This window comes from Molossus molossus, unplaced genomic scaffold (assembly GCF_014108415.1).
Source record: "Molossus molossus isolate mMolMol1 unplaced genomic scaffold, mMolMol1.p scaffold_m16_p_8, whole genome shotgun sequence".
Taxonomy (NCBI): domain Eukaryota; kingdom Metazoa; phylum Chordata; class Mammalia; order Chiroptera; family Molossidae; genus Molossus; species Molossus molossus.
In genome coordinates, this window is record NW_023425402.1 from 31,339,477 (window position 1) to 31,366,516 (window position 27,040).

General features: G+C 33.3%; 1 protein-coding gene across 1 annotated transcript in view; it reads right to left on the bottom strand.

The window, feature by feature from the left end:
* Window positions 1-27,040, bottom strand: part of EYS (eyes shut homolog) — a 1,629,530-nt gene that overhangs the window by 1,450,239 nt on the left and 152,251 nt on the right. Inside the window, 2 exon segments of the mRNA XM_036248740.1 lie at window positions 8,980-9,093; window positions 14,566-15,521. Of these exon segments, the coding sequence (XP_036104633.1) occupies window positions 8,980-9,093; window positions 14,566-15,388 (937 nt within the window). The 5' untranslated portion in view covers window positions 15,389-15,521.

The following is a 27,040-nucleotide window of genomic DNA, read 5'->3' on the forward strand; positions in this document are numbered from 1 at the left end:
AAATTCTACAAAGGGAGACAGTGCATTCAATATTATGACGCTAAAAGTAGCTATTAGATGTTTTTCACTCTAAAAGCAAAGCAATCATGCAATTTTCATAACTGGTACAAAAATTCAACACATTCTGAGTCAAAGATAAGCAGGTTTTCATATTATCTACATGATCATTGGTTACCAAACCATATATTTCCATTTTAAGAGGTGATGTATTTCTTTCAATATTATTCCCAGTGTCCCAATAAAACACATAACTGAAACTATGATTATTTTCTTTCTATATATGGCAAAAAGAATGTACAGCATTCAAATATAACTGTGTGACTCTTGAATGGAGAAAAGATTGCTTCATATCTATTCCTGAGTACATCTGTCAGAAGAAAATCATAATAGTTTTAAATTCCTTTAAGATTAAGAACAGCCTCCTATCTCTGATTTTCTTGATTATGAAACATTTATTCAACACCTTATATTTATATAAAGTGGAGCTATAAATTTGACTAGATTATAGGCCTTGCTGTCAAGAACAATGTGTATCAGCCAGAAGAGTAAAGGAAGTGAATTTTGTAGAAAAGAAAGGAAGGAAGACTTCATATTACAGAAGAAAAAAATACATGAGAAACAACAGAGAGAATTTGAATGTGTGTGACTTATTACACAATCACTAGAATTAATTGTTTAGAGAAATATTAAAAAAAAAGTTCATAAAAGTAGTTAGAAGACAACTGTATAAATACTTGAATGCTAGAAAAATAAGGAGACTGGGTTTGACTGTAAGAGTTGAACAGAAGAAATAAAAATTAGATGAAAGGTTATTTGGTCAAACAAGCAAAACTAACAACAGCTAAAATAATTGACTGCTTACTACGAGTCTGCCATTTTTACCAAGTACTTAATATAAATTGTTTCCTTTCATCCTCATAGAAATCCATGAGAAGAATTCTGTTTTACAAACCAGGAAATTAAAATTGAGAGAGCTTAAATACTATTCTAAAGGTGACAGAACCAGGCAGTTGTAGACTTGGTCTAGGAACACACATCTGCTAAACTTGAATGGTAATGCTCTATTAATCACCCCCAAGCTGTGTTTCTCATCTCATTCATTCTGCAGAGCAAGCAGGGAAGGTGTGCTAGCCTTCTTCCACATTGTAGATGAAGTAACTAAAGATTAAAAGGCTAAAATTTGTCTCTAACCATAGCAGAATCTAATTACCAATCTCACATAACTTTTATGTCCACCTTTCTACTATGTAACAGAAGAAAAGAAAAGTAATTAGAATGTTTTGAGAAAGTAGTGGTCATACTAGGTAAAATTATTTGGGTAAGACATTATATGTTGATTATAGCTACTCAATTCTCACTCCCCAAATGTTCAGCATTCTAACAGTACTCTACTTGCTGAAGCTCATTTATAGTTGCTTCATTTAAGAATAATTACTATAATATGTAAAGTGAAGTCATAATCACTTTGCCATGAATTAATATTTATACCTAATTATACATACAGTACTCGATACTTAAAATTAACCATTTAGGTTGCTTTTCAGTGTTGTATTACTGTGGGTCATACTGTGCTTGGAACTACAGGGCACTGCCAATGCTGATAATGATCACAGTAACCAGAGAATTAAGAAGAAAAATACCTTAAAAAGATGTATGACCGTGTAAAAATAATAACAATCCAGAATAAAGTACGTAAATTTCTTCCTAGTTGATGCCTAAAAATGTATGTACATCATCAAAAGTATTAGATTAACTTGTTCAACTATTTGCCATAATTTTCACTGCAAATTTTATAAATGCTAAAAGCCTTAGAGTTGATTGCACATGCAGTGTGCCTATTGGCTCATGTAATGTGATTATTCACAATACTTAACAAATTGCATTTATGAGAACAAAGAATAGTTCAATTCTCTAAATGGCAGGGAGTTAGAGTTTGAGTTGAAATGACTAAGATTAATTTTCCAACCTCAATCAGAATTCAATTTCAAAACAGAATTAAAGTTTAATTATCAAAAATGAAAAAAAAATTGTATCTGATTTAGCTCCTGCTCGCATTCCTTTCCACGGACAAAATACTATTCTTTTTAAATTCTACCCACTGACAGAAATTATAACATTGGAGAAATCAAGTTCACATTAAAAAATATTTTGCCTACCTCCTGATTTAAGCTGCTAATGAAATGCCTTACAATATTCTTCACTAGTCAGATTGGACCTCTTGTTACCTGTCCAAATGATATCTGAAGATATCACATACTGAAAAATAATTATTCCTCCAATGCTATGCCGTGGTCTCTAAATCATCCTTGGTACAGAGATCCCACCATGTCTTGCAAATGAACCTTCTTGAATTTTGAATCTAAAATTACTTTTTGTAGCTGTCAGACCTAAACTAAGACTGAAGAGTTTATTTTCTTACAATCACTTGTTCCTATATCAAACTCATATTTTAAAAGTTTTGGGAAAAAGTCAGAAACTGATCATATATAGAATGAAAATGTTAATGGTTCAATGAACTACTAAAAAAAAAATTAATATTTTTGCAATAAGCCTTATGAAATTACACATTTAGAGTAAATCACTTTATAAAGATACATAAATTTTACATAACATTTTTAAATTTGGCATTATGAAGAATATACTTGCATACAGTTAGATTAGACTTTAATTCTTTTTAAATTAATTAATTAATTTATTTATTTATTTATTTTAGAGAGAGGGAAGGGAAAGAAAGATAAAAACATCGATGCTAGGGAGATACATTGATCAGCTGCTTCCTGTATGCCACCTACTGGGGCCTGAGCTTGCAACCTGGGCATGTGCCCTGACCAGGAATCAAATCCGGATCTCTCAGTCCATGGGATGATGCTCAGTTCACTGAGCCACACCAGCTGGGCTAGACTTTAATTCTTAATTTTAGTTTTGCTATGACTAAGATTGACCTCACAGCTAATTTGTCTTATTCACACTCCTTCATAATATTTGAGGTGTCTTAAATCAGATTTTTTTTTCCTAAAGGCTCACTAGTTTTCAAATAAGATTGGCATACTCTATACCTTATTTCTTTGCAGTCTTGATGTAAATTTGCATTAGATCATTAAACTCTTTCTAGCATAATAGCTATAACTTACCAAAGATGTTGAGTTCCAAAATTCTGTTTGGAGTAAAACTCAAGAGCAAAGTAAATTTGGACAAAGTCTAATTTATGTAATCACTGCTTGATCAGACACTGGAAATATAAAGTTTTCATATGACTCTGGGACATGATCTCAACTTAATTATGGATTCTATTTCATATATTATATACTATATATTAATATGCACAGATCATCACAGTGGGTGAAATGATTATACATGTATTAATTCTTGAAGGTTTCTGAAGAAACCAGTTATTAAATATGTGCAAGATAATTAAATGGACAGAGGGATAAATACATAGACAGGTAGATGGACAAATACTTAGATACATAAATACATATATACTTAATAAGTTTTAAAATGCAGTGCTTCTTTTACATTGTTGGATAAAACCTTCACATCATAGAATTATGCAATAAGTACAAAAAAATTACAAGGTAATATAGTTGCTAATAGGGTCATAATCCTAGTTTTCCCATGATAGCACCATTTTATACTCATGAAGCACAAAACAGAATATTGCTAAAATATCAATTTTGCCCCATTATCAAATTCCCATGTGCCCTGGATTCTCTACCCAAGTACTACTATTTACAATTGCATTCAAATATACAGGGATGTGTTTAATTGATCTCCATTTTGTACTTTAAATTTGCCATGATCTTTTCTAGGAGTGTGGGAGATACATAAGCAGTGAATTATTTTAACATGAGGATAAACTAGTGATAATTAATCAGTGATAATCTACTTCTCCTTTCCTAGTCCTGTCCAGATTCAAAGTATAGTGTAGCTCTCACTTAAGGACAGCTTGTGGGATTTTGAAGAGCTAAGTAGCCGTAAGTAGCTGACACCTTTTCTCGTTTGGAGGGAGAAGTATCGGATAAGGCTGCCCTCAGAGTGCCAAGGTGCCTGTCAGCAAGTAAACAGGGCAATGGGAACCCCAGAAAATTGTGAATTATGTCTCTGTTTTATATGAGACAAATTGAAGCCAAACAGTCTTGTCATAGAATTTATAGAGTCAGTTGTATGTTCTTTTTATATAGGTTTGGTTATTTATTATATGGTATAAATCTGAAGTTGGTAAACTATAATGTGAGCGCAATATGACTTTCCACTTATTTTTATAAATAAAGTTTTATTGGAACATAGATCAACGTATTCTTTTACATATTATCTGTGGTTGTTTCTACATTACCATAGCAGACTTGAGTTATTGCAATTGAGACCATAAAGTTCCGAAAGTCTAAAATATTTACTACTAACCCTTTACAGAAATAAAGTATGCAAGCCCCTGTTATGAATATACAACTATTTGCATATTTTATTGTATGCTGATGTTTATTTTTTACTTTATAATAAACATTTAATATGTAATAAGATCAAAAGAAATAGTTTACAGTTTAATAAAAATATTTCAAATTTATGTTTCCCTATAAATTTGATAATGGATAGATACATACTTTGCCCCAAACTATGTTACTATTCATGATTCATCACAGTATATTAGTGACGTCATTTCTATATGAAAACCAGAAGACAAGCACTAGTTGAAGAATCAGCATCTGTTTTAAATGTTGGTAATTATATTAGAAAACTGTCTTCCAGTGATAAGTTAGATACACATGCAGAAAGTATTCTTCTATATCGATCTGTGAAGCTGGTCTTTTCATTTAGATCAAATGACTCTACCAAGCTTATTTCCCTCATTTTCTATTGTGGGTCCCTTTGTATATACAACATTTGAACTATCCTTATAAATGTATTGGCTGTGTATCTATAATAAATGTACATACAGTTAAAACATGCCAGATTAATTTTAGTAAAATCAGAGACTTCAAATAGATAATCAGTTAATTTTAATAATGATTTGATTTTTCCATCCAATTCATTGGGAAGAAAATAAAGCTTTACAAGTTTGTTCTGTTAAAGGCAAGACATCTGACAATATCAGAAATGCTTTGGAACTTTAGCAAAAATATTCAAAGATAAAATCATTGTTCTTATAAAATTCTATACATAAATTTTATTAAGTATATTATGATCTATACATTGCTTTAAGTTGAGAAAAGGATGGAAAATTGTACTTAGAATTATTGTAGTACGTACATAATTAATATTTTAAACTGAAAATAATTGTGATATTTGCACAATTGGACTAGAATCTATAGCTGCAAAATTCACAGATGATTTTAAATATTTACAAGAGAGCACACTACATTTTTTGTGACAAAACTGATTTTGAAACAAAATATTGCATGGCAGAACATGTTTTCTCTCACTGTTGTCCATTAACATTTAGATTTTAGTAATGTTTAAACTTCTGAAGAATGACTAAAAATATATCTAAGTGTTTCAGAGCTATTTTGACATTTTAGTGAAAGAATCCTCCAAATATTGGTTATATCTTGTTCAAAATTTGTTGCAAGCAGTTAATTAAAAAATTAATATATTAAGCACAAAAATATCGGTTTTGAAAGTGTTAGTGAGTTGTACTTATTTATAAAAGACATTAAAGTTGCTGGGCTGGTGTGGCTCAGTTGTTGAGTGTTCGATTTCTAGTCAGGGCACATGCCCAGTTTGTGGACCAAAAATTCCCAGTGGAGGGCATGCAGGAGGCGGCCAATTGATGTTCTCTCTCATCAGTGTTTCAATTTCTCTCTCCCTCTCCCTTCTTCTCTCACTAAAAATCAATAAAGAAAAAATACTTTTTAAAAAAAACATTAAAGTTTATTCCTGCACAATGCAAAGATCACACCTAACAAATTCTATAAGTTCAACAATGTACAAGATTATAAACATAATAACTGTGCTTTAGAATAACTGGATATGTGGAAAGCAATATTTGAAGGTAGAAATATCCAATATTTCATGGATAGAATTATGTGCCAGAATTAAACTGAGAAGACCTACACTTTTGCAGCAGCTAACTTTGGCCAAACTCTCAAAGGAATCTCATGTAGAAACCATTTATTTTATGAGGATTATTTTTGAGAATGTTTGTCAAAGAAAATAAATCTGAATAGAATAAAAATATGGCTCCAATGTAAATATTTGATCTATGTATTTTATACAAAATATAGAATTCAGAATACTTTCCGTGTAGTAGCTTCTCCTTTTATAACAAGGAGTAAAACTTTATACTGCTCAGACTAACCATGAGATGGATTTAGAATAAAATGTGCTAACAAACTGATCAGAGAAACCCGCGTACTGACAGTTTCCGTATAAGCAGATGGCAGGCATCTGTGGTTGCATTTCCTGGTTGGACCAGAAACAGCCTTGACCATGACTTCGCTGACACAGACCGCCCAGCCACAAGAGTCTGCCCAGCACTGACCAGTTCCAGTGTGCTCACATTAACGATCCATATGGACACCAGCAAGGACACTGCCTGCAAGTCCGTCCACCTATCCACAGCCCCTCCTTCCCATCTCTCTGTTCAGCTTTCCCCTCCCTCCCTGTAAAAGCCCCGCCTGCACTGAGATGCTGAGACGGGCTTTGGACAAGTGTCCCCGATCCTCTCGAGATGCCAGCACTCGCCAAGACCTCTTTCCTGTTCACCAGCATCTGTGTCACGAGTTTGGTTTTCATGGCACAGGCAGCCGAACCTGGGTTCCGGCTGTACTTTGAGATGAACAGAAACGTCAATATATGCGCAAAGTGAAAATTTTTAAAATTAAGGAATGGCATAATTAGGAAAAGATTGGTTGAAAGCAATAATTTTAAATTTATTAATCAGAAATACAACTTTGAAGAAGGCATAGATGATTTTATGAAAAAATAAAATAATAAGACCATATGGAAAAATATTCATTCTTCAGAAAAATACAACATATTATTAGACATAAATATGGCTAAATGTAGTTTCTGTTTAAATTATTCTGTAATGTTTAGATAACCAATATAAGGTATGTTTTAAATTTTCCTTTTGATTTGCAGATACAAAACTATAATTTTTTTCTTGGAAAAATTTTATTTAAAAATAATTTTTGGATAAACTATTCATTCATTTATTTATTTACTTATTTATTAAAACAGAGAGAGGAAGGGAGACAGAGATAGAAACATTGATCAGCTGCCTCCTGCACGCCCCATACTGGGGATGGAGCCCATAACCCAGGCATGTACCCTGACAAAGAATCCAACCAAGTTCTCTCAGTCCATCTGCAACACTCAATCTACTGAGCCACACTGGCCGGGTGGATAAACTACTTTATATGTTTGCCTATGTAATGAAACCAAATTGCCAATCTATAAATAAAGATTTCAAATATTATATAACTTTAACTGCTTTTTGCTACCTCTTTTGCTAAAAATGCCATGGTTTGAAAGGCAAATTATATGCTTTTCAACTCATAACCTATCTCAAGGAAACAAAAGACTTGAAGGAAAAAAGACCTGAAAATATTTATTTAAGAGAGTTACAGTTCCTTTTATTTTTTGAGGTTTCATCTTTATTTTCTATTCTTCAATTGACATTCAGCATAATTTTATAGTAGTTTTAGGTGTATAGCATAGTGTTCATACAATCATATAATATATGAACTGATCTCCCCAATAGTTCTAGTACCTACCTGGGTTCATACTTAGTTATTACGATATTATTGATTATGTTCCTAAAACTGGACTTTATACCCCCATAAATATTTTGTAACTATCAATTTGTACTTCTAAATTCCTTCACTTTTTTTTTTTTTTTTTATCCTTACCCAAGGATATTTTTCCATTGATTTTTAGATAGAGCGGAAGAGGGGATGGAGAAAGGGAGAGAGAAACATCCATGTGAAAGAGAGACACATCAATCGGTTGCACTCTGCATGACCCTCACTGGGGTGGGGATTAAACCTACAACCCAGGCAAGCCCCCTTGACAGGGAATTAAACCCAATACCCTTCAGTCCATGGGCCGATGCTCTAACCACTGAACCAAACCAGACAGGACCCCTTGACCTAGCCTCGCTCTCATCTGGCAATCCTCAATTTTTTCTCTGTGTCCATGAGTCTGTTTCCATTTTGTTTGTTTATTTTGTTCTTAGATTCCACATATAAGTGGAGTTCTTACTGCCTACATGGTGTCCAATCCCTCTTACTGTGAGGCAGTGACTGATGTACTCTACCAAAAAGGTCAAATGTCTCCCAATTTAATTAGGTAGAAGGACCTGAAAGAGAAACACCGCACAATCCATAGATTGGGAGACAATTATATTTTGTTTCACTCTCACAAAAGGAGTCTTTAAGAATCCAGTGATGGCTAAAGATACCACTGCCTAAAGACACTTTGAAGTGAGGCTGTTAGTGAACTGTATTTCCCAGAAAGCGGAAAACTGTAGAAGAGTTCAAAGATATAGGTAATGGGTTAAATATATTTTCCTTGTTAAAACATTTAATCAAAGTTAACAAACTACTAGTTTAAACAATAATGTCATTTTACTTCTTTAAATTCATTTGAGAGGAAAAAAAACAATTTATTCTTCATAAAAGGGGATTGTCTGTAATAGGTTACCTAAGGAAATGTTAGATGCAATTATGCAAATTATCTGCAAAATGTGTACTATTTCTAAAAATATTTTAGTACTTAAGAACACATATATTTTATCATGGTATAAAATACGTCAACTAATGTCCAAACTCTTCCTATATTAAAGAATATTTAGCAGGATAATCAATTATTTGCTAACCCAATAGATTTATTAAATTTATCCGTAAAAAATCAGAGTATAGAACATCTAAAATTGTATTTTCAGTAATAAATAAATCATTTTAAATTTAATTTGCAATCAATAAGAAAAAATTAAAATTATTTGCACATATACATTTATAGATATATGTACATTGTTTTTACCTGAAAATGGTTCTTCATATTCACAAATGAAACTATTTGCAGTAATAGTGCTACAATTCCCATGGAAACAGATATGTGGTTGACACTGGCCAATTATTTCTGAACAATTTATGCCTGCAAAAATGAAAGAAAAATTTTAACTAGATTAATATATTTACATTTTATATAAAAAGTTAATTATAGTCATTGATTTTTCCTTAAATTCTTTAATAATGAAAATTATAAAAGTGTTTTTTTTTTTTTTTAATCCTTACCCGAGGACATTTTTTTCCATTTTTTGTTCAGATAGAGTAGAAGGGAGAGAGAGAGAGGAAGAGAGAGAGAGAGAGAAACATCGATGTGAAAGGGACACATCGAGTGGCTGCCACCCACATGACCCAACCAGGGCCAGGGACATACCGCAACCAAGTTACATGCCCTTAGTGGGAACCGAACCCTGGTCTCTCTGGACCACAGGCTGACGCTCTAACTGCTGAGCCAAACCAGCCAGGGCTTATGAAAGTTTTGACACAATGTAATTCTAATTAATAAATAGTGCTGCACAATGATGTATTTAAACTGAAAATTTTCAATAAATTTTACATCGATTTTTGCATCTTCTGACCCTTGCTATAATATTCAAGTATTTTTCTGATTGTATTTGACCTTTACTTAATTTTCATGATAATTTGAATTTGTTAACATGTTTTGACAGTAGATGATACACATAGGTACCAGTTATTCAACAAACACAGATAGCATTGCAGTAGTAATTTACAAAGTGACACATTGAGTCTTAGACATACCACCTAGTCAAAGTAATGATTCTAAAGTGGAAAATGAGAAAAAATTATACCATCTGGAGATGAATCAAGGCATAAAGATTATTTAAGCAAGATGAAACAGTTCTGGAGATCTGCTGTATAACATTGCACTTATCAACAATAATATGTTATACACTTAATAAATTTAAGAGGGTAGATATAATATTAAGTATTCTTTCCACAGTAAAATAAAATATAAATTATGCCCCCCCCCAAAAAAATGGCTGCTTGGATTCTGAGAAGCTACCCATAAAATTCTAAATTCTAAACTTGCCCTTTACATTTTCCAAATATCACTTACATAAACTGTCATGGCTGTACTATATCACATACCACAACCTCACATAACATATTTTTCTATATAGTTAATTATTTCATAATACCCTTCGCAGAAAAATGTGCCTAGACGAAGTCTGAGCATGGCAAGTGGATAAATGTTGTGACAAAAGTTATATACTATGGCAAAATACACCCCTTCCCATTCAAATTGAAGTCTTAATTTATTTTTCATGCAGTTTTTGCTATGATCAATGATGCTTTTCATATTCCTTGTAAACTGACATCCCTGCCTCAGAAGTGTTCTTCCTTCATTTACCTCCAAACAACCTCCAACACAATGAAAATATAATTGAATATAATTGTGTGGCAAAATATTTCCATACATAAAAACTAAATTAACAGGCAAACGTTTGTTTATAGGTCATGTCCTTATTTGATTTTAGTGAGTGTAATAAGCCAAGTTATCACCCTTTCCCCATTTGCTGAAATCTTAACACCTTAGGCCTCATAATTTGACAATATTTAATTTTTTTTAAAAAATTAATTTTAGACAGAGAGGAAGTGAGAAGGAGAGAAAGATAGAAACATCAATGAGAGATAACATCGATTGGCTGCCTTCTGTGTGCCCCCCACTGAGAATCGGGCCCACAACTTGGGCATGTGCCCTGACCAGGAATCAAACTGGTGACCACCTGGTGCATGGGTCAACACTCAACCACTGAGCCATACTGGCTGGACATGACAATATTTGAAGATAGAATTTTTAGTAAGGTAATAAAATTTAAATGAGGTCATTAGGGTGGGTCCAAATAAAATAAAACTGATGTCTTATGAAAAAAAGATGTGAACTCAGATACACACAGAAGGAAGAAGAGGTGGACATGGGGAGATGGCTGTCTACAAACCAAAAGGAGGAGTCTTTGAATAAACCCATCCTGTGAACAGCTTGATCTTGAATGTTTTAGCCACTAGAACTCAGCAAATAAACTTCTGTTGTTAAAGCCACTCAAACTGTGGTACTTTGTTATCTGGTACACTGAACATTTTCCATTTCTTTGATAACGATGCATGTTCTGTATCTTATGAAATTTAAAATTGAAGAAATTATTAATAATTAAAGTGGTATAGGGCACCATACGCAGCAGAATTTTCATGGACACATCACCTAAGGCAACAGAAACAAAAGAAAAAAAATGAACACATGGGACTACATCAAACTAAAAAGCTTCTGCACAGCAAAAGAAACAACCACCAAAATGGAAAGGCGACCCACTGTATGGGAGAGCATAACTGCCAATGACACATCAGATAAGGGGCTAACTTCCAAAATATATAGAGTACTCATACAACTCAACAAAAGGAAGACAAAGAACCCAATTAAAAAATGGGTAGAGGAGCTAAATAGACACCTCTCCAAACAGGACATACAAGTGACCAAGAGACATATGAAGAAATGCTCAACATCACTAATCATCAGAGAGATGCAAATTAAAACAACAATGAGGTATTACCTCCACCTGTCAGAATGGCCGCCATCAATAAATCATGAAACAAGTGTTGGCGAGGGTGTGGATAAAAGGGGACTCTAGCACACTGCTGGTGGGAATGCAGATTGGTGCAGCCACTATGGAAAACACTATGGTATTACCTCAAAAAATTAAAAATTGAATTGCCATTTGACCCAGTGATCCCACTTCTAGGAATATACCCTAAAAAACCTGAAACACCAATCCGAAAGAATATATGTACCCCCATGTTCATAGCAGCACTATTTACAATAGCTAAGATCTGGAAAAACAGCCCAAGTGTCCATCAGTAGATGAATGGATAAAAAGCTGTGGTACATATACACAATAAACTACTATGCAGCTGTAAGAAAGAATGATCTCTTATCTTTTGAGACGACATGGAGGGACCTGGAGAGTATTATCCTCAGCAAAACAAGCCAAGCAGAAAAAGATAAATACCACATGATCTCACTTATTTGTGGAATATAATGAACATAACAGTCTGAGGAATAGGGTAGACCCAGAAACGTGGAAGTAGGGTACAGACTGACAACCCTTAGAAGAGAAGGTGGTGGGGGGAGGGAAGAGATAAACCATAGAAATAAATAAATAAAAATAATAATTAAAGTGGTATAATGATATATTCTCAGTTTTTTTTAAATGAATAATAATACTAGGTTCTTTTATCCTGTATAAAATTTAATGATGCATATTATTAATGGTTATGTTTCTAATAAACAATCATACTATTGGGTAAGAAAAAACAACTCTATGCATTTATGATAAAAGTATTGAAATAAAACTATTGACATATGATTATATATATGTCAATATTCTGATAGATGATAGAAACTTTCTGGCCACATATATATATATTTCAATTTTTATTAATTTATTTTTGTTACTGATGTTATTCCTTTTGGGCCACATATATATTTTTTTTCTGTTCTTAAAATTTTTATTCAACATTGTATGTACTGACCAGTGCAAGAAAAAAAAAAAAAAAAATTCACAATGGAAAGGAAGAAATGAAACTGACATTATCATCTATATATTCCACTTGGTGGTCTCTACAAAAAGCTACTAGAACTAGTAAGTAAGTTTAGCAAGACTGCAGGATACACGATAAATATACAACAATTATTTATATTTATAGCAAAAAACAAATGAAATGCAAAACATATATAGCATTTACAATAGCATAAAATATGAAATAGGGATAAATCTGGCAAATGGCATAAAAGATTTGTACACTGAAAAGTACAAATATTGCTGAGAAAAATTAAAGATGACTTAAATACTTGCAAAGATATATCTGGCTCATGAATTCACATTGTTAAGATGTCAGTTCTCCCCAAAGTGATCTATAGGTTCAACACTATCCAAATTAAAATCCCAGTAGGCTTTAAAAACAAACAAACAAACAAACAAAAAACTGACAAGCTGACTCTAAAATTAATGTAGAAATGCAAAAACCTAGAATAGCTGACAACTATTTTTCACAAAAAGGTCAAAGTTGGAGGGCTGACACTCTTTAAAAATTCTATGTCTAGGTTAAAAGGTATGCTTTAGAAGGTTTTTATTATTTTGCTCTTCCATTGACTCCAAATCAACAATTTGAGTATTCTCACATTTTTGCTAAACTTCCCTAATTTTAATTACCTGATATACTCCAGGATGAGTAGGAAGCATATCCTTTATTACCATGACAGAAGAGTCAATGAGAATCTGATCCCAGTTATGAAGAGATGCTGTTCAATAGACATTGCTGGGACTAACTTCTGAAATGGCCTTGATAGTTTCCTACTGTAGAGTCTAAAATTACTCAGTGAAACATTGGCTTAGGTGAATTTCAGAACTTACAGTGGCTCATTGAGGTTTTTTTGCACGGCCTCCTTGAACTGGGCTCCAGTGGAGTCACCCCATGCTCCATGGAAGACTTCGTTGAGACCCCCAAAGCCTGCCTGACAAAATCATAGTGCCATCGCTGACTGACCTGCTCCAGTCACATCCACTGGTCCTGCTCCCTGCAATCTCATGACCAAAATATACGACTAATTTGCAACTTGTTTTCTCATAGTATCATTGCAAACCTTACAGAGCAATTCACCTTGCTAGATCATCCTTGTGTTACCCCTTAGCGTTGTAATTCTCGAGGCCAGGCCTCTGAAACCCATTAAAATAAACCCTTTCATGAGTTCCCAAACTTAAAATGTTTCCTACATGTCTCAGTATTTCTCTGCACTTTCCTCTCAGGATTGACCCAAATTCCCTAGTGAACTTTCAGATAAACATAGTTTATTTTCCCTCAAATCCTACTTCAGCCTCGGTGTAGTTTACATTGATTTTAGATTGCCTTTCTCTGGCTTCATCTACTTTTCCAACCTTTCCTCGTCATTGCCTGTCGTTTAGCTTATTATAACTAGTTATTAAATATAGCATGCTTTTCCTTCCTTGTTAGTATTCTCTAGCAATCACTTCAGAGGTGCCACACCACACCCGCCAAGAACATTGCTTTGGCTCACAATGACTGTTTCCTCTCTAACTCTCCCAAGCAGTTCTAGTGCCTCCTCCCAAAACCATGTAGTTCCATCTCTTCCTCCACTCAGATCCACACTTCATTTCCACATCACTACTCAGAACTTTTACCGCAAATACCATAAGCTTGGGACTTCATTTAGTGACTAAAACATACTATTCTGATCATCTTATATTTTTAATGAGACAATAAGAGTGAATTTTGAGAAAGCTGTAAAAATAAATATTTCAGGATAAAACATATATGTTTTTAAGAAACCTTCTTTAAATAAGAAAAATATGTATTTTAGAGACTGCCTGACAGAACTTTTATATATCCAGAATCCAAATTTAGCTCAGTCTAAAAAACATACAAATTATTTTATATGATTTTGTTTGCATTTTTGTAAGCAGAAATTTATGAATTCACCTTATTTTCATATTTTAATAGAATTATGTTATTTGTAAAGTAATTTTACCTGTAAAAGGTGGGGGACAGATACATTCATATCCTTGCTCATTCCATTTATTAATGCAGCTGCCATTATTTTTACATGGTATATAAAAACATGCATCAAGTTCCTGGCAGTATTTTCCAGAAAATGGAGGCTCACAATGACAGTTGTATGTCTTGCTCCAAATTTCAGTCAGACATTTACCGTGCCCAGAGCAGTATTCTGAATTCAGATGTTCCTGGCAGAACTGTTCCTTCACTGTCACATTTAGTCGAAGTCCCAATTGACAAAGCAAAGGACCACTTGCCATTACTGTAATAAAATAATGTGTCCCCACGGTCAGCCACTGAGGATTCACAGTGTGCAATCCTCTTAGTTTGCAACCAAAAAGTAACTGCTCTTCAGTTGTGGCATTCTGCAGACAGTCAATGAATGATGCTTCAGAAACATTCATCAAATTCATTTCGGGAGAGTGAAGAGATGGTTCAGAAGAAATTAGAAGGATGTCTCCTAATTGAATTTGCAAAGGACAAATCTGGGGAACAGCTTGCTTGCCTGAGGTACTCATTTCAATATTTATGTCCTCAACCCAGCAATCTCCATAGAGGTCCACGCAGATGTTTTCTGTTAGTGTCCAATTCACCACATACGATGAAGGCTGTGTATGCCATTCTTCTACCAATCGCCATTTACATGTTGCTTTTCCATTTGTAAAGATGCTGTGAAGAATCAACAGGCTCAGAAGCATAACTGATTTGTCACTCATTATAGGAAACTGTATTTTACAGTTTATCTTGAAAAGGCCATAAGTGATTGCTGAACATGGGCTTTCAATGTTGCTGGACATTTCTAAGCAGAGATTTTGTTCAGGGATTCCTGGAAATAGGCTTTTTGGTTTTCTTTACTATTCCCAAGGTGCAGGCAAACTTAACGACTGGATTTTCGTCAAGATAGAGTAGGTTCAATGGTTTTCAATATCCCTTTAAACAGAAAAACATACAATGTTAGTGAAGATGTTCCTAAATTACTGAATAATACAAAATTTTCTTAGCTGTGCTTTTATAAGGACTGTGCCACTAGCAGCTAGGCGTCTTCTTTGTGAAACAAGGCCAGGCAGAAAGGTAGTTATGTTGTATCTCATCCTTCCCTCTATAATCACCTAGTTTGAAAAGATTGGTATCATTACATAGTAAAACCAGAAACTTACTATAGTCTTTTGCATCAAGCTTGAACATAATTGAGACATAGCAATAGTCAAGATCCTTCTTTTATGGATGGATTTGATTTTTTTCAGATATAAGTATCCCTCTCTGATTATTTTTAGAAAAAAAAAATTTAGAAGACAAAATAAGCCCTGGTTGGTTTGGCTCAGCGGTTAGAGCATTGGCCTGTGGACTGGAGAGGCTCCGGTTCGGTTCCTGCAAAGGGAACTTACCTTGGTTGCAGTTTGTCCCCTGCCCCGGTTGGGGTCATGTGGGTGGCAGCCTGATGTGTTTCTCACAACAATGTTTCTCTCTCTCTCTTCCTTCCTCTCTTTCTCCCGCTCTTTCTGAAGATGAATGCAAAAACATCCTCGGTGAGGATACAAAAAAATAAAATAGAAGACAAAATAAGAATAAAATGATTTAAATATCATGTTCATGTAATATTTTCATACACATATAAGCTCTAAGGTATCTGTTGGTGACAGACCATGTTCTTCTAATGGTAATCCGGGAAGTGGAAACTCTTACAAATATAAAAAACACAGAAAACTCTGTTGTACAAATGACTACACTTAGAATAAGTTTTCCTCCAACCCCTGCAGAAGCGGTGGGAGCATGGGAGGCGAGAAATGGAAGAGAACATGTGAAATGGTGTGATGGAAGGATGGTGAATAGAGGCAGCAGGGTTGTCATGTTCTCTTTCATCGCTCACCAAAATGTGAAGGGAGGGCCCAGGAGAGCAGTTCCTCGGGAAGACATCACTGCTCCCAAAAGCAAGGCAAGAAACCAAATGGGGATTTTGAGATTTAATAGGCTGGCCCAATTGAAAAAAAAAAAAAAAAGTAACTACCACTTATTGAGGTTTTTCACAGTGCAAATCACTACACTGCATAATTAACAAGTAAATTATAAACTTCACAATGAATTCGAATGCGAGAAGAACGATAATTGGTATAATGGTAATACGTGCTCTTTGGATCTCAGTTATGTTATTTATTCATTCGATGTTCACAGGCCACGTGAGCTGTAATGTGCTCCACTGTTTTATATTAATTTAAAGGAATTAACATAGTAGCATTGAATTACAAGGTAGTCCTGAAGATGGAATTAGACAATTTAAATATGTATGTCATTCAATAAATGGTAGCTCTTATAATTATTCAATTTCACTTAGCCATTAAAATCCAGGTTTGTCAGACTAAAAATTCTAGTATTTCTAATACACCTTGACTATCAATTAGATATTGTTAAAATAAAAAAAAATTATGCCATTATAATACGAAATTAATATATTAATATCAAATATTTATGGTAAGTCTAATATCTTAATGGCTAATTTAGATCATTTAAAAATTAAATTTGAGTTATAAAATACCTCTTTGCAAATTCAGTTGTGGATGTTATAAATCTATAAAATATGAATTCACATAAGTAATATATTATGTTAATATGCACACAGAAAAGGTTAAATTATAACTTTCTTCAAACTAAAAGTTCTGGATGATCATGTTCATTTGAAATATATTAATCATAACTTCTGGATTTAAATTAATAATCTTGCTAAGGTATAAAGAATACTTTAAACAATTCTATTTTATTCTAATCTATGTGCATGGCAATATGGTAGGTACTAGGAATTCATCAATGACCGAGTGGAATTAGGTATCAATGTAAAGAACTAGAAACCTAATGAAGGAGACAGATTATTAGGCAAGCAGCATCACCAATTTGTTATAAAAAAAAAGATAATCTAGAGAAATATAAAAACATATAGCAGGGACATTTACTAGGAAATAAAGATAAGCTTGCACAATGAAATGGAATCATCTGGAAAACTTGCCAAGGAGGGGAATTTCAGGAGAAAAGGTCACGCTAAAGACTTTGAGATGAGTGTGACCCTGGAAATCTTTGAAGAAGTCAGAGAAGTTGAGCTTTGAAGTGTAGAGAGAAAAGAAAGTATGATAAAATAAGCTCTTGATTTAGGTAGATGGTATATCAAGAGGGGGCAGGCATTATTAGCAAAGGAGCTCACATTTTATTTGAGGGCAATGGAGAAACTTCTTAAAGAATTTACATGGGAGATTAATAAGAACATATTTTATGTTAATGACATCAGTTTATTTGCAGTGTGAGGAATGTACATACTGGTGGGTACAACTGGGAGAGTGGAGAATGTGAAGAAGACAGTAACACTACTCTAGTGACACAATAGTGATGGCCTGATGAATAAGTTGGCAGTAGAAATATAATAACACAGATAGAGTGCAGACATGTTTAAACAGAACTGCAAGGTCTCAAAGGCTGTTGACTTAAACAGAGAGAAAGAAACCCAGGAGGAGCAGGTGCAGAAACAAGATGGTAAGGCAGAAGGTGTATCAGAATCATTTAAACATATATTGAATTTGAAGTGTATCTGAATGGTTTTCTTGTAGACATATCCAGATATCGAGGGTATATACAGATACAAGTGTAAAAGAGATGCTGGGCTGGAATTCTAAACCTAATCATACCAATCATATATTTATATTTTTAAATATGTATGTAAAGTATCAGAAGGTTGCTTTAAAATGTAAAGGGCTTGATCTTGTTGAAACCATGAAGAAGGAATACACACAGAGGTAATAGAACACTGGAAAAAAATGACTGACAACAGAAACAGTGCAGAGTAGAAGAAAAGAAGCAAGATTATTGTAGATTATTAAGGTTGTGACTTTGGTGGTTGAAAGTTGAACAATTTTTACCTTGTGGGATCTTCTATTTCTCTCTATGAAATAGGAGGTTATTGGTGGAGATTGTGAGTTTGGAGGCAAAAGATTGTACAAGATTTGAAATAAACAGTGAGGAAAATATGAGGAAATGTTAATTAACATAAAATGGAAGATCACTACGCAATACTGAAATACTTTTGTGACTGTAAGTCACAATTTACAGTCGTATCAACCTGCACAGTGCATTGTTTCCCAGTAGCATCGTTGAAAAAAGATATAATAAAAAATTAAGTAGTGAATGGGTTTAGACAAACAGAGTCACCAATTCATTTCCACATGGAAATGCTAAGAAATGAATTACACTTGCATTGAAGAAGAATTAGGTCTGTGTGACAATTTTAGCCAAGCTACAGATGTGAGCTCGCATTATTGCATGGCTCATCCCATGCTGCTCAAAATTTTCTGGGTCCCTAATTACTGTGCATTTATATTTTCAAAGAGAAAGTGACTTGCTGTATTACGTTTCCAGCTAAAGAAAATTTAAGTAAATAAAAATAGAAGCCAAAAATAAAAACCCAGAAAGCTTCTATGAGGTCAGTTTGACTCTATGTATGTTAAACACAAACTGTATTGAATTTTATTAGAACAGAATTAATATAAGCATTACATATGAATGTTTTTGAATAAGAAGCTATAATTTGGATTCAAAAGATAAGTATAATAATGTGTAACTCAGTTGTTCGTTTATAAAGGCATGGTTCTGCATCCCACAGAGTTTGATAAGTTGTATTTTCATTTTCATTTTGTTAAAAATATTTTTAAAATGTTTCTTGAGACTTCTTCTTTGACCAAAGTACTATTTAATAGAGAATTGTTTAATTTCTAAATATTTGAACACCTCCAGGTAACTTTTGAGACTTCTTCTTTGACCAAAGTGCTATTTAATAGAGAATTGTTAAATTTCTAAATATTTGAACACCTCCAAGTAACTTACTGATATTTAATACTATTAAATATTGTGATTTGAAAATATATTTTGCATTTGTTTAGATGTACGAAATAGAGTAGGGGTATGTGTGTGTGTGCGTGTGCACGGGTGTGTGTGTACATGTGTGTTCATATTATTTAGAAATTCATGTCTTTAAATTATAAAATGATATTACTATAGAAAATTCTTTTATTTAATGGTTTCCTTATTCCATTGAGGAATATGATACAAACAATATTGGATGATGAACATGATATGCTCCATTTGCCTCTTGATTTCTTTCGGGTTGAAATTCGAACATTTCTGACTGTACTTAAAATACTTGAAAGCTAATGTTTCTATTTGTGAGTAAGAAGTACCCTCTTACCAATTCCTTAAGGGTATGTTTTTAACTTCTTCCTTACAAAGATTACAATTGCATTCTGGCAGTCATACGATGAAATTGACAAACCAGACTATACTGCTTGTATATTTATTTTTTGCAGTAAAAATATATTATGCATGACATTACTTAAAAGAGCTGTAGAAAAAGAAAACACCTGCTTAATGGTAAATTATATTTTTATATACTGGAGAGAAATTTTCCTCTAAGCACTCTGTAAATAATTATATCTTAAATCAGCGAAAATTATTAATTTAAATTACTAACTTTAAAAAATTATTTTTTAAAATAGGTTTTTGTTATTTTTTAGGGGGAGAGAGATACAAACATTGATGTAAGAGGGAAACACCAATTGCCATGCTTACTGCATGTATTTGTTCTTATAATTTGCTACGTATTGTGGAAACTACATGTCCTAAGCTAGAGAAGGAAAATTGTTTTCAGTCTTCCCAGATAAGTATTATTTATTCCCATCTAAAGATGAGCAAAGCTTGTTCAGCAACATCCAATCAATCATCCAAGATCACATAGCCTGTACGTGATAAACTTAGCATTCAAAACCACTACAATACACTGGTTACCTTCAGGTCACCATTCTAGAAAGTTTTCTCCTAATTTCTCCTGACACATTTAGACAATGCTATCTATAGTTATCCATCATGCCTCAGAGATCCTTTTACATGTACAAATATGAGGAACTGAATTGAGGGTAGTTGTAATTGTAGAAATCTTTGGAAAAATATTCTAAAACACTTGGAGTGCATATATATTACATTTCCTAGCACATATTAAGGCTGAAACATATTTATAGAATTACTAGGAAGGAAGGAAAGGAGAATGGGAGGGAGGGAGATTGAAAATAAGGAATTAAAGAAATATAGAAGATTTAAGGCATAAGGATGCTCAAATCATTAAATCAGATTATATATACTATATTATACATGTATATGTATTATATACATATGTAATATGTGTATATATATACATATTATATATACATGTATTAAATCAGATTATATATGTGTATATATATATATGTATATAATATATATTAAAATTCCTAGCACAGTTATGGCATATACTATTTAAATTTTATAAGATGTGACAGATTGAACGTGTACTCTGTCCACTAATAAGAGGAAACCTATTTATAGATCATACATATTCTGTATGTGGAAGTACATATTTCTCATGCAAAGGTGTCCACTTCTAAGCGATTAAGCCTGTAGGTAGACAAAAGTCACTGATAATACAGACACTAGAGCACTTTTAAGTATGGTGAATTGAAGGTCCCTAGAAATGTGACCTTCACAATTAAAAAAGAAATTAGGGCATACAAGCCACTCTCAGAAGGTTCTTTCAGATAGAGGACTAATGAAATGTACTGGAAGCATGAAAGGTAATTTATCTTTTTGGAGAAAATGTAAAGACATAGAAAATTAAAAGCCCAGTACAGAGTAAAACAATTTCTTAAAGGTGTCAGAATAAGGGTTAACATTTTATTGAAGGCTTAATTTGCATCAGGCTCTATGCTAAATGTTTTATGTGTTTTATTCTTTAATCTTCAACCTTGAAATTAGCACAATTATTAAACTTCACTTTATATATGAGGATGCAAAAATGTACAAGGATGCATGCTTTTTCACCATAATTCCCTGAAAATTCTCCCCACCAAAACTAATTTTAATGGAATCAATATAGTTAGTATAAAAGAAACAAGAGTTAATAAGAAAACAGTAAAACTAGATTCTGGTCTGGACCCTGCTACTAGTTGAAGTACCTCCACTTACTAGTCAGAGAACTCATTCTCTCACTGGAGGGGAAAAAAAGCTTAGATTAAACAATATTTCATGCATCTTTCAGCTCTAATACTATGTGCTGCTGTCATGCCTTCCATAAGATAAAAGGACACTATTTATGATGGCTAAATGTGTGTGTCAACTTGATTGGACCAAGGGATAATGAGCAGATACCTGGTTAATTTGGGAAGTGACTGTGAGGGAGTTTCTGGGAAAGATTAAATTTTGAATTAGCACTAGGGACAAGGACACTGGGAAAGAAGGTCCCAAGTCTCTCTGCCAGCTTCAAGGAGTCTAGTTTTATGTTTGAGTAGGGTACAAGAGCCTCTCAAGTAGTTTCTCACAAAGACAATTTGTCTGTGAATTATTGCTGAATCAATGTTTTTGTGTGGGAAAGGAGGGTCTTGGTTTTCCCACTCTGCCATTTGTTTGATTGCACACTTTATGTATTTTAATTGCATTGGCTATATATCACTATCCCGTGGCTACTTATTATTATTTTTTTTACCCATTAGTCATATGAATAATTTATAATGAACAAAAGGGGAGGAATTCAATGTAAATTTTACAAAATTTGTGGATGTAGATATTTAAATATAGTGTATTTTTATAATGACTATACTATGGATAATGTTAAGCTAGAAAATCCTGGGCTGGACAGAATAATTTTCCTTGGGGTGCAATGAGCACCTTAAGGTGTGTGTGTGATAGACAAGAAGAAGGTAGAGCCCATTACAGTTATTGTAATATGTAATCTACTGACAGTGCTTCTAAGTAAGTCCGATTTCTTTGTTTGCAAATGCTTATCCTATCCTTTTATTATTATCAACAGGGATCACCAGTCTTACAGAAGGATAATTTCATTAGACAAAGGGCAGTATTTTTTATTTTTTATTATTTTAGCTGCCACATCCAGCCCTCTCCCTGAAGCTAGACAATTCAGTTTAGACAAAGGCCATTCTGGTTGTAGTGCTTGATTGCCTATCAAAATATCCCTAGAAATAACAAATATATTACAGTTTTCTGTTATTTTCTGATATTTTGATGCTACTTCTTTATAATTGGAGAGGCAATTAAGGATCAAGGATAACATACAACATACTTGTGATCAGAAATGTGAGGACTAACACAAAATTATCACTAATGATGACCAGTATTTACATGTTCCAATATTCTGTTTGCAAGAGTTACCATGTTTATTCCAGCATCTCAAACTGAAGTACATAGGGATATATTTGCTACAATTAAGAGAAAATACATGATCTGTTCATGCATCTTTAGATTTGAGTCTCTTATCAAAGTTTTCCAACATAGATAGACAATAAGGCTTTCATTTAATAGATCCAAAGAACATGATATAAAATAATTGCCTTTTCCAACTTGCATCAGGTATATTGCATCAAATCTGCGCTATCTAAGCACAGGGACTCTGGAGTCAAAAATCTTGGTTACAGATTTTGTTTGCCGTTCTATTTCCCCAACACTAGAGAAATTGACATAGTTTCCTCATCTGTGAAATGAAGGTAATGATTGTTTTTATCTCATAGAATTATTATGAGAATTAAATGAAATAAACCATAAAAATATTTTTATAACTTAGTCCTTTCAATTAAAAAATTAGTCAATTTTTTTTTGGTAAAATAGTATATGTATATATATGGAGAAGTACAATAGCCAGATTTATTTTAAAATTCCCCCATCATATTTCTTAGATTAATTTATATAGTCAAATATATCTGAAGGTTCACATAAATTGCCCATATTTAGGAAGGCTAACAATGTGTGTGTTTAAAGTGACTAATTTAATTTGCGAAATTTGCAGTATCCATTTCCTCCACACTGCTTTCAGAGAGTGCTATAAACTGAATGTCTGTGTCCTCCTAAAACTCTAATGTTGAAGTCCTAATCCCCAGTGTAATGATATTTAGAAATGTGGCCTTTGGGAGATAATTAGGTTTACATAAGGTTATGAGGATAGAGCCCTCATAATGGGATTAGTTCCTGTGGTTCTCACCTTCCTAATGTCGAGACCCTTTAATACAGTTCCTCATGTTGTGGTGACCCCCAACCGTAAAATTATTTTTGTTGCTACTTCATAACTGTAATTTTGTTACTGTTATGTCTTAGTCAACCCCTGTGAAAGGGACCCCCAGGTTGAGAACCGCTGCTTTACAGGCAGAGCAAGAGACCAGAGTAAGCTCCCCACTGTGTACCCCCACCTGCACTGTCACCTGGGGACACAGCAAAAGGCAGCCATCTGCAAACCAGGAAGAGGCTCTCACCAGACCCTCAATTTGCCTGCACCTTGATTTTGGATTTCCCAGCCTCCAGAACTGGGAGAAATAAACATTTTTAGTTTAGGTGACTCAATCGGTGGTATTTTGTTAGAGTAGCCCAAACTGACTAAAACATGGTCCTTATCACAATGACTATTAGAGAATTATAAATATAATTGTTTTGTTGAATGCCAGCCTGTACCAAGAATGCTCAAGCAATATAAGGGCAGAGATACTAATATTTCCTATTCATCAAAATATTATCATATTTCTAGTGTTTATTAGGGTTCTTGACATGTAACATATGCTAAATAAATATATTTTGTATTTAATAACCCAAAAAATAAGTGAGTGAATAATAATATAGCTTTTTTTTTTTTTAGTTATTGAGTTAGTTTATTATATAGAATTGGGGGAAATTTTTCTTTCAAATTTTCTTTGGGCCTTTTTTTACAAACTACAGCACTATAATATTTATAATATTTCTATCTCACATTAATACTTTTTTATACTTTTCTTAGCTCTTGCAAAATTTTTACTCAGGAAGTACCCATAAAATAGGAAATATAAATCTACTATCTCAGCTTTAGATTTTATACTTGAAGCTTATATTGATTTTCTGGTAAAGTAAAGATAAAATATCTACCTCTGTGAAAAATTATATCACTCTATAGCAGAACATCTTCTTTATAATTATAAATTAAATGATAAATTAGTGAAAGCATTTTGTAGGGAGTATTGTTAAGTTTTGAAATATATATATGCATGTATATATAATATATACACACACATGTTAGCATATATATTAAGAATTTTATCCATCTTTGCATCCAAAATATGTTAATTTTTATTATCCAATTTGCATATTTCATATAAATAACCCAGTCTTCTCTGTTATACTATTGAATATGCATTCCATTTAATTTCATCTTTACATGTAGTCATCCTCACATCTTTTGTGCACCATTTGTGCAGATATGTTGTAAAATTTAGTGAATTCTAAGTTTGGACAATAAGTAACTTTTCAAATTCTATCAGTAACTCTAATGTTTAATAATTTCTTAGATTCTTTAGTTATGAAAAATTTAGTGTAACATTTAGTGTAATGTTTGAGAAACTAACAAAACATGAAAGTCAAACTTAAGTCTACAATATTACATTTTAACATTCAAAATTATTTCAATATTTAGTTTGCTGATTATGTTCTGGGAATTATGTTGACAACTAAATGTAAATGGAATCCCCAAATATATACACTAATAGGAGGAAGATATCATATAATATATCAAACCCCAGGAAAATGCCTGTCACATTATATTTTTTAAAAAGTTTATCTAGTGTTAGATGACGGATGGTTAGCAATTATATAGATAAATCAGAGACAGTATACATTAATAGGGAAGAAGCTCTGTATTATGGAAAATTTGCCTTAAAACAAGGCTGGATAATTGTTCCTCAAATATGTTATAAAATAGATTACTATACTGAATAGTAAGTTCAACTTGGTGATTTCTAAGGGCTTTTTATTTCTAATGCAATTTAAACTTTATTGACTGATGATCTCTGTCAATCACATACCCCAGTTCTCTGATGATGGGAGCATTTGATTCTCCTAACCCCACTAGGAAACTTTCTGGGTGTCTATGAAGATGAGGGAATGATGTTATCTCCTGTCTAGTAGATGGGAAATTGCTCTGACATCAGCAACTTAATGTTCTTTCTGTTTCCTTTTCTGTATGACAATAACAACCTCTATCAAATACACAGGTTCTTATAAAAATAAGTGAGTCAATAAATGAGAACATGCTTAGAAACAAAAACTTTTCGTAATTGCGTAATGTAACAAGACAAACATGTTAAAGGCAACATCTGTGTCTTTATATTCTATTCTTACTTCTCAGAAGAATTGCCCTTAACCTTTGACCAAAGAAGAAAAGTGTCCTTTTGTTTGTAGATCACATATTAAACTCATCTTCACAGACTAATGTTTGTTCTCCCCAATACCTTCTCCACCCTCCCTGGATTATGTCCAGACTGATAACCCAAATCAAGTAACAGCTTTGCCCTAATAGGTTAGTGCTTCCTCTCCCTCCTACTCCCTCTCCCCCCCAAAAGCCTATAAACCAGCAAATTTGAGAATCACACTAATATGTGTTGAACCATAAAAATTGTAGCAGTGGATCTTGAGTGTAGAAGAATGTGAAAAAGTAAAATGTAAAATTAGATCTTTGAAAATTCTCATTAACACAGGAACGTTTTCTTTAATTTAGCAAGGCCACTCGGTTGGCCCTAAAGGGATAACTCCTTAAAAGCTAGAACCAACAATGATTCAAAGGAAATTAAACAGAGATTTGAGAAGTTCCTGGCATATTTTTGGTTTCGTGAAAGAGAGAATATCAGAATGAATCTATTTAGCAATGGAAACCTAAGAACTGACCTAAGAATCTGAGTACTGACCAGCTGGCTATGATCACAAGAAGGCCAGAAGATATTCACTTTCTGAGGCAATAAAGAGTTCCTCATTGAGAGAGACATTGTGATTTTGAGCAGGTCAGTAGTGGCTATTTTCTTAGTCTATGTTTGTTGTGAAGATTGGGGAGGTTACCATGGAGTGCTGTTTTCTCATAAGAAGGAGAGTTATTAAGTTTCAGAATATCAGAAAATTAGTAGGTCCAAGTTATCTGCATACACATATCTATATTTAGTTCTGCCACTATGGTATATATACTTGAGATAGACATACTAATTACCTGGCAGAACATTTATATGAGTCCATGAATTGTAGATAATAGACTTTATGGAATGAAGATCAAGGAGAATCCCTTTTATTTGTCCTCCATACCACATATTAAGATTAGTAATCAGAAGAATTGAAAAACACTCTGTTGGTTATCTATATCAAATCCACAACCCACTCACCTGCTTGGTCCTAAAGCACTGGAAATGAGAGACTACCTTAGAAAGCTAGGTGGTAACTCAAACAACAGCTAAGGTGGCGGCTGTGAGAAAGCACCTCCCAGCTCTCCAAGCATAAGAAGCCTAACTGGACAAGGGTCCCAGCCTCTGAGCCTAAAATAGTTCCCAGCATGTTTGCTGAGACCAAGCTTCCCACAGGGTGGTCTCATACAATACGGCAGAATA